The following is a 15,951-nucleotide window of genomic DNA, read 5'->3' on the forward strand; positions in this document are numbered from 1 at the left end:
GGGACAAGGGGGAGATTGTCCCTCTCTGCTCTGCCCTCAGAAGGCCCCAGCTGGAGTCCTGTGTCCAGAGCTGGGGCCCAACACAAGGAAGATGTGGGGCTGTTGGAGAGGGGTCAGAGGAGCCCCGGGGATGCTCAGAGGGCTGGAGCAGCTCCCCTATGGAGAGAGGCTGAGGGAGCTGGGCTGGGTCAGCCTGGAGAAGAGAAGGCTGTGGGGGGACCTCACTGCAGCCTCCCCGTCCCTGAAGGGACCCCAGGAACAGGAGGGGAATCAGCTTGTTAAAGGGCAGAGACTGGCAGGACAAGGGGGATGGAGTGAAGCTGGAGGAGGGAAGGAGGAGATGAGATATTAGGGGGAAGTTCTGTGCAGAGAGAGTGGTGAGGGGCTGGAAGGGGCTGCCCAGAGAGGGGGTGGGTGCCCCGTCCCTGGGGGTGTTCAAGGGCAGGTTGGCTGGGGCCCTGGGCAACCTTGTGTAGCTCCAGGGCTGGAGGTTGGTGTCCCTGCCTGTGGCAGGGGGTTGGAGCTCTGGGACCCTTGGGGTCCCTCCCAACCCAGACAATTCTGTGACTCTATGATTATGCACATAAATCAACATATACACACATTTATATCATCTATATACACACACATATAAAAACCAGGCATGCATAATACATACACACACACTAAATGTATGCACAGATAAAATACATATACAGAAATAGATGTGTCATATAAACACATATGCTTCTACACGCACACAAACACATATAAATACTATATATATATATATACACTATATACACACAGTCCTTGCATCATATATAAAAATATATGCATCATATATATAAAAGATATGATGCAAGGACTGAAACCATCATACATAAGATACGATGTAAGGACTGGAACCAACTCACAAGCTTATAAAAAGTGATCTTCTGCTGAGAAAATAAAAGAACAAACCGACAAACTTCCCAGATTTTCAATGAGTTTGGTGCAAACAGCCTGAAATTGGTCCAGGGTTTTTATAAGGACAGAAGAAACAAAGAAGTGGGTTGTTTTGGTGGGTTTTTTTTTAATTAATATGCAATATTTATATACATTTCATTGCAAAACTACAGACGTTTCCAGCACATTTAAGAGCCTGACTGCAGGCAGCAGACAGCTGGAGAGGCAGTTGGGAGATTAAAGTGCTTTTAAGCTCAAATACCTCCTGATAACGCATTAATCCAGCGCTCACAAACCCTGAGGAGCGGCCAGGGGCTCTTGGAGCCAGAGGCTGGGTGTTGGCTGGTTACACACCCCACTTGGGAAGGCGACGGGGGCGAAGAAAATAAAATTCCTTCAAAGGAAAAAAAGAGACCTCCAGTAATAAATAGTTGGGGAGTGCCTCGTGCCCTGGGTGAGCTCAGGGAGAGGGGATGCACCCCATGGCTGCCGTGCATGGATGGCAGGGCAGGGGTATTTAAAAGTCTTGGAAAAGGAGAGCAATTGAAGGTTAAAAGTAAGACAAAAAGGATGAAAACCACCCTAATAACCCACAAGCCAACAGCAAAAATCCAGACCTGAATGGTTTGCTGGGGACGGGCTGCAAGATCATCACTTGCTTTTGGAATAGTCCTCCCAACTGGTGAGGGGATTGGGATTTCCATCAGACAGACATGCCCAGGCTGCAGGGCTGACCCACGGATGCTCCCTGACCTTACAGTGCCAGGGACCTAAGGCTCATATTGGGCTAACGTCACCACAATCAGAAATACAGCCAAAAACCCCATAGCCAGAATTTTTACTTACATATATAAGTATGTATATAAATATTCATATATTTTATATAAACACATATCAATATACATATAAATATATCTATATATTAAGATATATATTTGTATATTGAATACTTCCAAGCCATGTATTAAATATTTTCAATCCATGTATTTATATTGATCTATTAAATATATTTATAGTCACCTAGCTATATTTATATATATATATACCATAGAATAATACCCATATTTATGTATGTAAATACATGAGTGCATCTATGTATGTACACATACATACACACAGAGCTGTACCTGTATTTTATGGGTACATATATATATATATATATATATATACACACACACACACACATATATCTCTATAGCTGAACCCATTGATCCCAATCGGGGTGGGACAGGACATCACCTCCTCACTGCTCATACTTTACACCCAGATTCCTTTAAACATGCCAAAGCCACTCCTTCTTAGGACAATTATGGGGAAAAAAATAAAACGAAAACCCAATTTCTTTACATTTATCTCCAGCCCAACAGAAATGCTGACGTGTTTTCCCAGGTGACAAAGTCACTGTATTTTTTTCAGTGTGGATTTGAGTCTTTTGGGGTATGGAGCACGCTGGATCTGACCCCCCTCTGTCCCTCAACGGGGATTTAATTGCAGAGCAAAGTTCAAAAAAGGAACAAAAATCCTCCCAGCCTCTGGTCATGACACTTGAAAAATTACACTTTGAAACAAGAGAGATAAACATCCTGTAAAATTATTATCAGGCAGCTGTAATAAAGCTGTAGCCACGACAATCTGATGCTCTTGGGACTAAAGAGTCTTAATGGGGGGGGTTTAATTGCACACTCCATACGTATTTGACCCACACTATGGAATAACACGGCGTGAAGCAGCCAGTCTGAGCAACCACCTGCACCAGGCCTTTGATGTTTTACTGCAAAGTGGTACCTTGAATTCTTCCCTATTTACCACTTTGTGCACCCATCACCCATCACAGACTGACCTGGGTTGGGAGGGACCCCAAGGGTCACAGAGCTCCCACCCCCTGCCACAGGCAAGGACACCAACCTCCAGGCCTGGAGCTACACAAGGTTGCCCAGGGCCCCAGCCAACCTGGCCTTGGACACCCCCAGGGATGGGGCACCCACCCCCTCTCTGGGCAGCCCCTTCCAGCCCCTCACCACTCTCTCTGTAAGGAACTTCCCCCTAACATCTCATCTAACCCTTCCCTCCTCCAGCTTCACTCCAGCCCCTTTGTCCTTCCATTATCCACCCTTCTAACAAGCTGATTCCCCTCCATTTTTATGCTCCCTTCAGGTACCTTATTCTGTTTTTAGGAGAACAGATATTCAGGAGAACATCTACACATGCCCATGGAGGTGTCCAGAACAGAGCAGACCTGTGCCAGAATTTAAATGTAAGATGAATATTTCTTGCCTGAAAAGTGGTTGGACTTGTTAATAAATAAATAAATAAAATATGGACAAAAGCAGCCTTGTTCCCAACACGACTCCCGCCAGCGCGACGGAGCGCAGGAGACCTCCCTCTCCTCCCAGCGTGCCAGGGGACACGCTCATGTTTGTCACCGCAAAACACTGACGTCAAAGCATTCAAGATCAATGAAAAGAAAGAGAAGGGGGGATAACCCCCCCAAAAAAACAACCTGTGGAGGACACGGAGCACAGGGGACGCAGCGCTGAACGTCTGCGTTCCGCGTGTCCTCGCTCGGGAAAATGACGGAGTGTCTGCTGCTAATGAGGGGACGTGCCAGCACGCTGCTGGAGAAGGAAATCTCCTTTTATTGGGCTTGTGTGGTGGTTTAGGCCTGGCTGGAGGCCAGACGCCCACCAAAGTCAACCTATCACTCCCCTTTTCAGTTGGACAGGAGAACATATATATTGAGAGGCTCAGGAGTGGAGATAAGGCCGGGGAGAGATCATTCCACAATCAGCATCATGGGCAGATCACACTCAATGCAGAATAAAGGAAAGAAAACTGTTAATATATTACACTGCACTGCACAGCCAGTGACAGCAGAATCAGACAATGAGAAGCACGACCAGATCTTAAAGCACCTTCCCCCAACCCTCCCTTCTCAGCCCCCTGCCACCCAAATATCTCACCGCCAGGTTTCTAACCTGTCGGATGCTGATGCTGTACAAGGCCGCACAACGGATGAGCATCTGCACAAAAGTCTGAGGCTTTATATATGTGTGTGTGTATATATATAAAAGAAAAGAAAACCGGGGGAATGGGGAAACCCCAAAACACTACTCCTGTCAGCACAGGGCTTTGCTCCTCCACAGTGATGCCGCTCGACCCGTGGGGTGCTGAGCCCTCAAGCGTCACTGCCGGAGGCAGGGCCGCACGTGGGCTCCAGGGAGAAGAGCCTGAAAGTTCCTTCTTTTTTTTGTTGATAAAGAGTAAACTCTAGGAAGGAAGCTCTTTTCAGTGTTAATAGGATTGCTTAACCAACACTTGGCAATTTAACTCATTAAGATGCCACAGGAGGATCTACTACTTGCACTGGTAGTGCTGAAACATCACCTCCCCCTGCCCTCGGGTGTCCTCGGGCTGAAATGATTTATCCAATGCCAGCCATGCCTACAAGCACCTTTGCCCTGACCCACGGGAAGAACAGCAACCCCCACAGAATGCCTAGGTTGAAAAGCCTTTGAGACCATCAAGTCCAACCATCCCTGTCCTGTGCTAAACCAGATCCCTGAGCACCTCATCTCCCCTCTGTTAAACACACCCAGGGCTGGGGACTCAGTCCCTCCCTGGGCAGCCTGTGCCAGGCCCTGACAACTCTGCCAGGGAAGAACTTTTCCCTCCCAGCTGAGCTGACCCTGCCCTGGGGCAGCTTGAGCCCATTGCCCCTTGTCCCATCTCCTGTCCCCTGGCTGCAGAGACCATCGCCCACCTCTCTGCACCCTCCTGCCAGGGCAGGGGAGGTGGGGAGAAGGTCTCCCCTCAGCCTCCTCTTCTCCAGGCTGAACACCCCCAGCTCCCTCAGCTGCTCCCCAGAGGATTTGCCCTCCAGCCCCTTCCCCAGCCTGGTTGCCCTTCTCTGGACTCGCTCCAGGACCTCAATGTCCTTCTTGTAGTGAGGGGCCCAGAACTGGACCCAGCACTCGAGGTGCAGCCTCACCAACACTGAGTACAGGGGCACAAGCCCCCTTTAAATTCACTTTGCACCTCGGATGCCACCCCCGAGTGCCAAAGGCCTGGCCTGTCTGCACCCCAAGCTGTGAGCCCAGCACATGGCACCTGCACAGGGGCTTTTATTCCGCTTCTCAGCAGAAACTCATTACACATACATGCACATAACCCAAAACCTGTTCTATTTCTCAGCACCTACAGCAGAAGTTCTACAGGTCCCACGTGCCCAGGCCAGCCGTACCTGTCCCCGTTTGCACCCCTAAGCAGGGACAGCAGTGCTACAGCAATGCTCAACCCACAAACAGCAGGAAATCCTGTGGAGCAGTGGAAACCCGGGGTCACCTCACTCCCCAACACCCCCACAACTAACAGGAACGGAGCAGCTTGGGAAGGCCTTTGCCAGCTCCGTGCAGACTTGTTTTAATTCCCTGCACCAGCACCCCGGAGCAGTCTGGCTTGCACATTTTCCTACAGGAGGGAATAAAAGGAAAGCAAGGGTGGATTTTTTTCTTTAAACAGGAGCTTTACAACTTGGTTTTGCTGAGTGTTTTCCCCTCACCCCATCAAGCACCCCTCCAGATGAGGCTTTCACCGGCTCTGGCTCCCTGTCTCCCATGGAATCACAAGAAATGGCAGAAAACTCAATTAAGGAGCGTGGTTTCCATCATTCATCTGGCACAAAATAGGGAGCATTGGACAGAAACACAGCAGGGGAGGGAAGGGGGAGAAAAGGGAAAGGGGAGAAAGCAGGAGAAAAGAATGGGGGGGGGGAAGAGGAGGAAAGAAGGGGGGAAAGGGGGGAAGATGTGGAAAAAGGGGGGGAAGGAGGAAAAAAAGGGGAAAAAGTGGGGGGGGAAGGGGGGGCAAGAGGGGAAAAAAAAAAGGGGGGGGGAAATGAAAGGAAACCACTTCTCCAGGGAGCACACAACTGCCCTGGGCTCTCCCTCTCCCCTGAGTCTGTATCACACCTCCCTTCCCTCACCAGAAAGGGAATGCCGCAGGGTGAGGGTGCCAGCAGTTAATCCTGACTCATCCCCAGTGAATGTGCACAGCGTAAGGGAGCCTGTCCCTGCCAAAAAGACATCATACCCAGTAACCAAACAGACATCATACCCAGCAACCAAAAAGACATCATACCCAGCAACCAAAAAGACATCATACCCAGCAACGGGGCCGGAGGACCTTTTGTTGGGACAGGTGTGTACAGCAGACAAAGGGGAACCAAACAGGCAACCTGAATTCCCAACTTCCCAACTGCAGCTAAGCTCTCCACCAGGCAATTCCCCCCAGCATGCTTTAGCCTCTGATAAAAGCTTCACCCCCTGGAAAGCCAAGTTTGCCTTGGGCATCCTCACTCTGCACCAAACCTAGGAGCCAGCATCGTCTGGGTGGGATGCTGCTCTGTGGGATAGGGACACCAAATCTTCCAGGTTACACCCAAAGTGCATCCCCCTGGGCAGAGCAGAGCGTAAGGGAAAGGAGCTTCATCCCTCCCAGACAGTCACAGCCTCAAAAAGCCCCTTCACATGCCACCAGCCTCCCCTTGAGTGTTTTAGGATGAGATCCTGGGGCAAAGCAAGATTTGGGGAAGGAGCAGCTGATCTTTGCCCGAGGTCCTTTGCAGGGCCATGGGGAGGAGAGGAAACCCCAGGCTCTTCCTTATTTATTTCTGCACACCAACCCAAACTCATTGATGCACTTTGAAAGGGCTTTGAAAGACCTCCTCTCATCTTGACCTTGGGTCCACCTCACCCATCACACCACCAAGCTCAGCCCCAAACACAGTAGGGTAGGACTTGGGGGGTGGCATCAAGGACAATTTCTCCTGCAGCCAGGTCTTGACCCGCCTGTCCAAGCTCTGGGCACTATCAGCAAGGAAGGGAAGCTCAGTGAGACAACGACATAGCTCTTTCCAAGCAGTATCAGAATTAACAGGCTTCCTAATTGAGTTTGGAGTTTGGGCAATTAACCCTTCCAAAAGTACATACGCCGGCGGGGAGGGGGAGGGGGGAAGAAAACAACCACCAAATGAGCATGTATTAATCAGCTGGTAAGAGACTGAAAGTGGAATCATTGGCAAGATGGGTTTGGGTTGCTGTCTAGTTGTTTTGCAAGCTAAAAGCCACCTGAGACTGTAAAGGGGAAGGTTTTATGCAACTGCTGCTGCACCTACACGCATCCCTCCCAACGCTGTTCTCAACCTGCCATCCAAATCCAGATGTCCTCCTGACCTCCCAATGGCCATGGAGCAAGAGTTGCTGCAAACTCATGGGAAAACAGGGGAGAGAGAGAAAAGCAGAGGAGCACCATTCTCCAAAAATAAAAAAATAAGAAAATAAAGAGGTTTCCCCCTGGTTTGCCAAGCTCTTCTCCTCCCCATCCTCATCACTTCTGCCTGGTGGAAGCTCCAGCCTGGACAGCTGGAACCAGAACAATGTGCCAAAGCAAAGCTGGGTAAGAAAATGAAGTTATGGCAACTCTGCTCCAACTCTTTATTCCTTTGTCCACCAGGAATTTGTGCATCTCAGGATTTTTAGGGCATCGTAACCCCTGAAAGCCACCCAGAACGCTCAGAACCGAATCCCACCAGCTGAGAAGTTTGGTTTGGTCTGGGCTTTTTGCCTCTTTCTAAGCTAATGAGTTTTATTCACATTTCAGAACAAGAACCAAAGAAATGCATCTTCTTTAAGATGTTTTAACACTACAAGAGGTTTTTTTTCCCCTCCCAAGCACATCCCAGGTTGGATGCTGGGCTGAAGTTGGTATGCCAAGAGCTCCACGAGCACTGGAAATCTCTGTCCTTCCCCTTGTCTGTAAGAAAAATCACCAAAAAAAAAATAAAGAAGTTTTCTTTAAAAAAATCCCCCAAACACCCAAAATAGGAGCTCATGGTGACAGCATCACTGCCGATGTTGAAACGACTGCAGTTTGCAGTGCAAACACTCCCTCTTCTCTCTTTCCCAACTCGGTAAACACTCCCCACATCCACAATTTCATGCAGTTATCCACACTCCTTCCACCCATCCCTCATCAGAGACCAAGGGTTAAAGCTCAGGTTCCTGTTTTCCAGTTTGTTTTGGCATTTCTTTAATTTAGAAAAATCAGGAGGTGGGGCATGATTTCAACCCTGGTACCCCAGAGGAGGACGGTGTTTGCTATGAACGCAACCATCGTGCACGTAACAGCATGGAAAGAGGGTTTGGAAATCCCTGCCAGGGAACAGCCAGAGGCATTTGGCTTCTATATGGAAATATTACAATTATTTTGAGTACAATTTGTTGGGGTTTTTTATAGGGTTGAGACTCAGCCAGATGCTTGGGTGAAACACAAGTGCTGATGGAGAAGGGTGGGGAATAGGGAAAGATGGTTATGGGGAGAAGAATAGAAGACATTTTTTGAAAGAAAATTAAAAAGGAAAGGATGGCTATGGGGAAAAAGATCTATTTTTTTTTAGATAAAAAAGGGGAAGTGCATAAACATGATGATTTCTATGACTTTAGCTCCCTCAGAGCGGCGTGAGTATGGCAAACGCAGCTTCCTACGCCAGCTTCCCTGCGCGACTTCACATCAAACCAAAACCTGAGGGAGCTGGAAGAGGAAACTACTGATTTGGGCTGGGTGGGAGCAGCAAACCCAACAATTTCCTGTCTGTGGTAACAAACCAAGGCTCTGGTATTCGCGGGAACGCCGCCGCCTCCCGCCCCGCTCTCTTCCTCCTCCGGCTGGGATCTGTGTCACTGGACAGGCACTTTCCAGCCAAAGCAGATAGCTCAGGGTGGAATCATTTTTTAAAGAATATATAAAAATTAAAATGCTTAAACCATGTCTTTATTTATTTATTTGTGCTTAGGAAGAGTTCTCCTGAAGCATTAATTGGCGCGACGGCAGCTTGGAGCTGCCTGCACAGGGCTCTCTACCTACCCCCGCCCCGAATTCCTCTGGTCATTTGGCAGTTGAGCTGAATATTCCACTTAGGCTAACAAAGAGGACATTATTTGAGACACAATCCTGTAGTTTGGTGTGGGCCTACGTAGAAGCTTCCTGGAGGCAAATGTTGGGTATAAAGTAAGGAGCCAGCTCCACACAGATGGATGAGAGGGGCCAGGGAGCATCTCCTTTAGCGGGCACTTGGATATTCCCACTTAAATGTCAGGGAAAACATGTTATTTGGGCAATGAGGCTGCGGCAAAGGACACGAGCAAAGGTCTTAATTGAGCAGTGGGATGCAAATGTGGGGAGTGTTAGCAGCATCTTCCAGAGGAGATGGACAAAGTGAGAGCATGGATGCACAGAGCACCTCTGCTGGGCAGCATCCCAGATACCACTTTTGCATTGCCCAAAACCTGCCTGTTTTTGGAGTAGGAGGACTTTATCTGCAAGGACTTTCACAGTAGGATGACAGAGCACTGGAACAGGCTGCCCAGGGGGCGTGTGGAGCCTCCTTCTCTGGAGATATTCCTGTCAGACCCACCTGGACACCGACCTGTGTGACCTGTCCCAGGGACCCTGCTTGGGCAGGGGGGTTGGACCTCATGAGCTCTGGAGGTCCCTTCCAACCCCTATGATTCTGTGATCCTCCCAGCCTCTATGTTCATCATCCCACCTCCCACCCATCACACAGGTTTTGCCATTTAAAAGCCTGGGATGAGGTGGAGGGGGTCCAAGGAGTCCTTCCCACCTGCCCAAGCTGCAGCAGCCTGAGCTGCCCAGAGGAGCAAACACCACTGCCACCATTTATCTCGTTATTTGAGACAACCACTCACCACCCCACCCCAAAGGGAATCCAGACAGCTTCTTACAAGCCTCCCAGCATATTAAATGCCACTCAGTCCTCTCACGAATGCCACCTACTTGAAAAGCAATACTGAGGAGTGACTGAGCGCTGATTTTGAAGCAAAACATCCTCCTCGTCTCCACTGACAGCTGATGGCCAGACAAGTATCTGCAGATCTTGCAAAGGAAGATGCTCAGCTGTCATCCTGGTGGCAGGGACCAGAGAAACGCCCCGACTGTACCCCAGGCACCAAGTGCTGATGCTGGTGTGAGTATTTTTGGAAAGTGTGGCTACAAGAAGAACCCTTCCTTTATTTCTCTTTAACCCCCAAGCACTTCTCTCACCTCCCCCAAGAGCAACAGCACATGTGGTCACCTAAGGAGCCCCTACCCGAGTCTCCCTGGAGAAGGCCAAAGCAAAAGCAGCAAGTGACCTCCAAGACAGCCCTGCAGCCTCACCTGCCTTGTGTCTGCAATGGAAACGGGCTGGGGCAAGGGCCCAGCATTTCCCCCACGCAGCTTTAAGCTGCTTCAAAGGGTTTGTTCCAGGCAGAGCAGGTCTGTGGAGCATTTACAAGCATGGCAGAACCTCAAATGCAACCCTGGGGAAATCGATGATGCTGTGCTCTCCTGGTGTTTTATTCATAAGCCTTTAAGGGCCCCATTAAGAAAAGGAGGGAGAACACTAATATTTGCCATCGATCTGGCAAAGATCTTCAGCAAAGAGCAGGAAGCAATTGGCAAGGTAAGGCCCAGCCCATTCACCTCCTGGGTCAATCCCAGACACATCTGCAGGCTAAAAACCAGCAAAGGTCGGCTGTGATGTGGGAGGAGGTGCTATGTCACCTACAGCACAACACCTCTGCATGTGACAGCTCCCGTGCCAGCCCTCAGGTGACAACCCGCCCTGTCCCAGCCGATGGAAAGGAGATAGTGGAGGAGCTGCCACGGGAACAATGGAGTGGAAACCAGCTGCCCAAACCCTTATCAAAGGGTCATTCACAAAAACCCCAAGGCTTCAGAAGATGTCAGCACTGCCTGCCTGTTATCAGCCACTCCCAGGGAGGGCAGGGGCATTGCTCTGACATGGATCCCTATCCCTGGACAAAATGTGGCAGCACCTCCAGCCATCCTCCTCTCCCGCCTCGGCTGCGCAGCCCAACGAGCTTCAAGGCTGTTTGGTCCCGAAGGACTATCACAACTCCAAACCCAGATTTTGTGGGGATTTTTATTCTTCTCTTATCTACTTCCTTGGGGTACAAACCCCTAAAGGTGCTCAGTCCTCCCCCAGTGCTCCCAGTGAGCCCTCACAGCCGGAGCTGGAGGTAAAACCCCCATTTCCATCATGAAACTTCTACCCATGGACTTTCCAAACCTCCTCAGTGCACATTTAGGTCATCTGTCTTAAGCCATTCTTCCACCAGCCCCCATTTGTCCCCATTCCCTCCTTCTGTCAGCTTCTCTTTTACTCCTGCTACCCCACAGAGCATCCCCCAAACACAACCCTACGCTGCTGCTCACCAACCTCACCCTGTTACAACTCAAAAAGGCAAGGGCTGGGGGCTTGTTTCCTTCCCTCACATGTGTTTAAAACGGCCTTAAGTTGACAACAACAATAACCCATGGTCACTTCCTTCCTGCCTTTGCTCCCAGTGATTTTAAACCTCTATTTTTGTTTTCCTAAGTCAATAGTGGCAAAACTCCTAAATAAATCCCCCAAATCAAACCCTGGTGATCACCAGGAGTTTCCAGCACAGACCCCAACCCTCCCAGACTGAGGACATACTGCAGCTTTTGAAACCTCTGCGGGGTCTTTGCCTGTTTTTCAGGGATGACTCTGCCAAGGAGACGGCGCGGCTCAATTAACGAAGTGGCTTAATCCAGCCAGGGGTGATAAATAACAGGGGAGCGAACAGGTCACTGCAATTCACTTGAGTAACCAGAATCCCTCTCTGCTGCTTGGGTTTTTTCCAATCCCTTGCCTGCATTAGTGACAGATTTTAATTGCCTATTCCCAAGCAGCCCGACCGCAGCCGCTCTGCGCAGGCAAGGGCCACGCGATGAGATGTACTGATACCTGCAGCCTTGCAGGTAGGGAGGAAAGGCTTTCTGGCACTCCTGCTCTGAGCAAAGCACCCCAAAACACGCTCCCATGCACCCCAGACCCTTCTGCAAGGCAAAAGGCTAGTTAATGCCATCATTTTCTCCTACAAACAGCAGAAAACACTAATAGAAACATAGATTTTTTTTCCCCTTTTCCAGGCTCCTTTCACTGCTGGGAGGGGGGGGAAGGCATTCCTAGCCCCCCCTTGCTGTCCCCTCTCCCCCGGTCACTAATGGTTGAAAAGCTTCTCCCAGCATCCTACAACCTGAGTGGGGCCACTCTGCTGCCAATTCACAGTGATGCCCTAAACTTCAGCAGAACTCTGAGCAGGCCACAAACATCTGCTTATGGAATCCCAGACTGGTCTGGGTTGGGAGGGACCCCAGGGGTCCCAGAGCTCCCACCCCCTGCCACAGGCAGGGACACCAACCTCCAGGCCTGGAGCTACACAAGGTTGCCCAGGGCCCCAGCCAACCTGGCCTTGGACACCCCCAGGGATGGGGCACCCACCCCCTCTCTGGGCAGCCCCTTCCAGCCCCTCACCACTCTCTCTGTACAGAACTTCCCCCCAGTCTCTCCTCTCCCCCTTCCCTCCTCCAGCTTCACTCCATCCCCTTGTCCTGCCATTATCCACCCTTTAACAAGCTGATTCCCCTCCTGTTCCTCTGCTCCCTTCAGGGACGGGGAGGCTGCAGTGAGGTCCCCCCACAGCCTTCTCTTCTCCAGGCTGAATGATTGTCCCAAAGGATGGAACCAGCAAACCCCTGCCCGGAGCACAGCCCTCCCCTGCTTCTCCTTCCTCCCCCCACAACACGTAAGCAAGTGGAATGGTTTGTAGGGGATCCCAGAGCTGCAAGGGAGCTTTACTTTTAAGGCATGTCCTTAAAACTCACAGCAAAAAAAATCCACTTTGCAACAGATTAATTTTGGGGTTTAACACTGAGAGTGTGAACACTGTCAGGGAGAGAGGAAGGATGGAGAGGGACAGGTTGAAAATGCAGGGAAAAGGGTTCAACATGGGGAAAAAGCAGAATTAATGTATCTGGAGATGAAGCAGCGGGAGATGGTAGATGAAGGAGGGTACCAAAGAGGCAGGAGAAGGTGAGGAGTGAGTCCTGTCCCACCTCGCTCTGCTAAACCCGACCCTGATACGCTGGCACGAGCTGAAAGAAGAGCCATCAAAATAATGAGAGGGCTGGGAGAGCTGACATGCAGGAAGATGAAAAGGAGCTAAATACGTACAGCTTGGCTGGGCGACAAAAGCAAAGGGGAAAGGGAGAGCAACAGCCGGAGATATCCAGGGGTCCCAACTGTCCCGAGGAGGGGGAGGGCAGTGGGGCTGAGCCCCCAGGAGAGCACCATCCTCTCTCCCCCCTACCAGGGCTGGCGCTGCGGCTGCTGGATTCCTTCCCTCTAATCCAATCCCTAATTTAACAAGTGGAGAGGATCTGGGCAAAGACATTTAGGGGAGGGGACGCATTACGTCAGGCACTAATTTAGGTGCTGGCTGGGCTCCGTCCCCATGCCGGCACCCAGCTCTCAGCACACGTACCAGCACCTCCCGGCCGGCAGCATCGCGATCACTGGGATGGCTTTTCGATCATTTCTAGAAAGCTGTTCTCTACTTTCTTTCCCCCCCTTAGCCACCGAATGCCCAACTTCAGCAAATCTTGTTCCAGCTCCAGCGTAAAAATACCAACAACAGAATGATAAGCATGGAGTGTTCCCGGGAGCCACGGCTGTCCCACAGCACGAGGCTCTTTGATGCGAGCGCTTCCTTCCTTCCTTCCCTTCCAAACGAGCGTATTTATACCCGTCTCTTCCTTCCTCCAACTTCAGATCACTAATAAGTCCGGACGCAGCCGCCGGTGGGAGATGGTGCGTTCAGCGCCGCAGCGGGGCCCCTCCCGGGCGGGCAGCTCCGCGGCTGCCGCCGCCAGGGCCGCGCGCGGGCCGCCTGCCCAGGGACACTCCGAGCGGCCCCGGGCCCGAACAGACCGCGCCACGAAGGGCTCGCGGAACACAGGGCTGGCGGGGAAGGCTGGGCGAGCCGGAGCTGCTGGGGCCGGAGGAGTGCGGTGCCGGCTTCCCGCGGGGCCGGAGCCCGAGGCGGGACCCATCGCGGTGGCTTCGGCCGCGCGTTCCCACGCGTCCCGGGCCCTTTGTCCAGGTGCGCACCCAAAGCCACCGGACACCGCCGTGCCCTCAGACACAACCCCCCCCTTTCCCCACGTCACCCCGGTAAATCACCCCACGCTCCCAAAAAAGGGTCCTCGGAGGCGCTTCGCCCATCCCAAGCGGCGCGGGGCCAGCCGCGGCTGCGGCGTTCCCTTCCTCTCCAAAACTGGCGGGCACCCCTTAAAATCCCACACACCCCCTGAACTGAAACCTTCCCCAGCTCCCTGCGAAGCAGCCGGAGTCCCGGGAAGAGGCACAGCGGCCCCGGGTGTAAAAGTTTGGCTGGATTCGGGCGGTGGGGGGAGCCGGGAGGCGGGAGCGCGGGGCGCTGCCTGGGCTGGGCTGGGCGCAGCCGGCATGGGGGAGAGGGGCGGAGAGGGGCTGGGGGCGCTGGGGCTGGGGGCCGGGAGCCCAAGCACAGCGCTGGGGCGGGATGAGGGCGCTGGGTGCCCGCGATGAGTCAGGGGGGACGCCGGGGCAGAGGTTGGGGAGGTGCCGGGGAAGGGGACGGGGACACACAGACACCGCACCGGGACACTCACCGAGCTTCTCGACGAGGCGCAGCATGACGCCGCCGATGTGGATCTCACCGGTGACCCTCAGGGTGACGTCTCGGCCCAAGTCGGTGACATGAACGCTCAGCTCCCACGTCCCATCGGCGTAGCAGCCGTCCGGCATGCGGATCCCGTCCAGCGCCATGGCCCCGGCCTCCTGCGCCGCCAGCCGCGCCTCACCGCCCGCCCGGCTCGGCTCGGCTCGGCACCGCACGGCTCAGCTCAGCGCGCCTCCGAGCCCCGGGGGGAGCTGCGGGGGGTGTGGGCAGGATGGGGGCGCGGTGGGGCGGGATCGGAGCTGGGGGGGGTCCAACGCTGCCCCGCCGCCCCCCAGCCGCTGCCTGCGGGGCCGCCGCGGGAGGAGAAGGGGCGGGCGGGGAAAGGGGGGAGGAGGAGGAGGAGGGAGCAGAGGGAGGAGAAGGAGGAGGAGGGGGATAGTAATTAAAGGCAAAACGCGCCCCGCGCCGCCGGGCCCCTTGGCCTTTTATGGAAGCGAAGGATGGAGCAAGCGGGGCCTATCCAACATCCGGGAATCGCCGGGGGGCGGCCCGGCCCGGCCCGACCCGACTCGGGGCCGCAGCCGGCGGGTGGCGGGGCCGCGGGGGCCGGGCGGCCCCGGGCTGTGTCGGGAGGGGAGCTACGGAGCCGGCCCCGGGCAGCGCCCGCCGGCAGCTCCGCGTCCCAGACGCTCATGGATGCTTCGAGCCCCTTCCCGCAGCGGCTCGTCCAGCGCCGGCGTCGGGGTGGTTGGGTTTGGGGAGGGGAAGGGAGAGAAGGGGAGGGCAGGGAGGTAGCGCCGGTTGTTCGGAAGCCCCCAGCTCAGGAGCGAAGCGCTTGTTGCCAGGCAAACCCCCTCCTCACCTTGGCGCCGCGGTCCATGGCCCGCGCTGGGGCCGGTTCCCTCCGTCCCTCTCACGGCTGGGTCCGGGAAATGGGGACGGGCTGAGAGCACCCGGCCGGCACCAGGGGGGAGAGAGGAGGAAAAATGAAATAAAGCTGCTGCCCGTTTCCTGTAGCTCTGCACCCAGCGACACCGACCCCCGCCAGCCGGGCCGGCGTCCTGAGGAGCCCTGAGGAACACGCTGCGGGCTCTGGCGTGGCGCGGGCAGGACGCGGCCCGGCCGTGCCCGCCGGTGCAGCCGCCGCTCCGGCTGATGGAAAAGCGCGTCCCGACCACACGGCCTGGCGGAGCCATCCTGGAGCGTCCTCTGTGAGCTCCGCTCTGCGCTGCAAACAGCGATGGGAGTTCACTGCCGTGAAGGCAGCGAAACCCTCTTGGTTGGGGCTGGTGAACTCTCACTGCCTTTTCACTTCTGCTGGTATAATGGAGACACTTACAAAGGGCTGTTCCCCTTGTTTTCCCATCCTCATCAATAAAAGTTTTCCCAAAGTTGCTCTAGGCAGGGTTAACCCGGG

General features: G+C 53.5%; 1 protein-coding gene across 4 annotated transcripts in view; it reads right to left on the reverse strand.

Moving 5' to 3' along the window:
• FERMT2 (FERM domain containing kindlin 2) overlaps positions 1-14,784 on the reverse strand; it is a 57,052-nt gene extending 42,268 nt beyond the window's left edge. For all 4 annotated transcript variants that reach the window (XM_084270663.1, XM_084270662.1, XM_084270665.1 and 1 more), the window contains exon 1: positions 14,524-14,784. In XM_084270663.1, the coding sequence (XP_084126789.1) occupies positions 14,524-14,680 (157 nt within the window). In that variant the 5' untranslated portion in view covers positions 14,681-14,784. The remainder of the gene's footprint in view (positions 1-14,523) is intronic.
• Positions 14,785-15,951: the final 1,167 nt, after the last annotated feature.

Source organism: Gallinula chloropus (assembly GCF_964237585.1).
Source record: "Gallinula chloropus genome assembly, chromosome: 14".
Classification (NCBI taxonomy): domain Eukaryota; kingdom Metazoa; phylum Chordata; class Aves; order Gruiformes; family Rallidae; genus Gallinula; species Gallinula chloropus.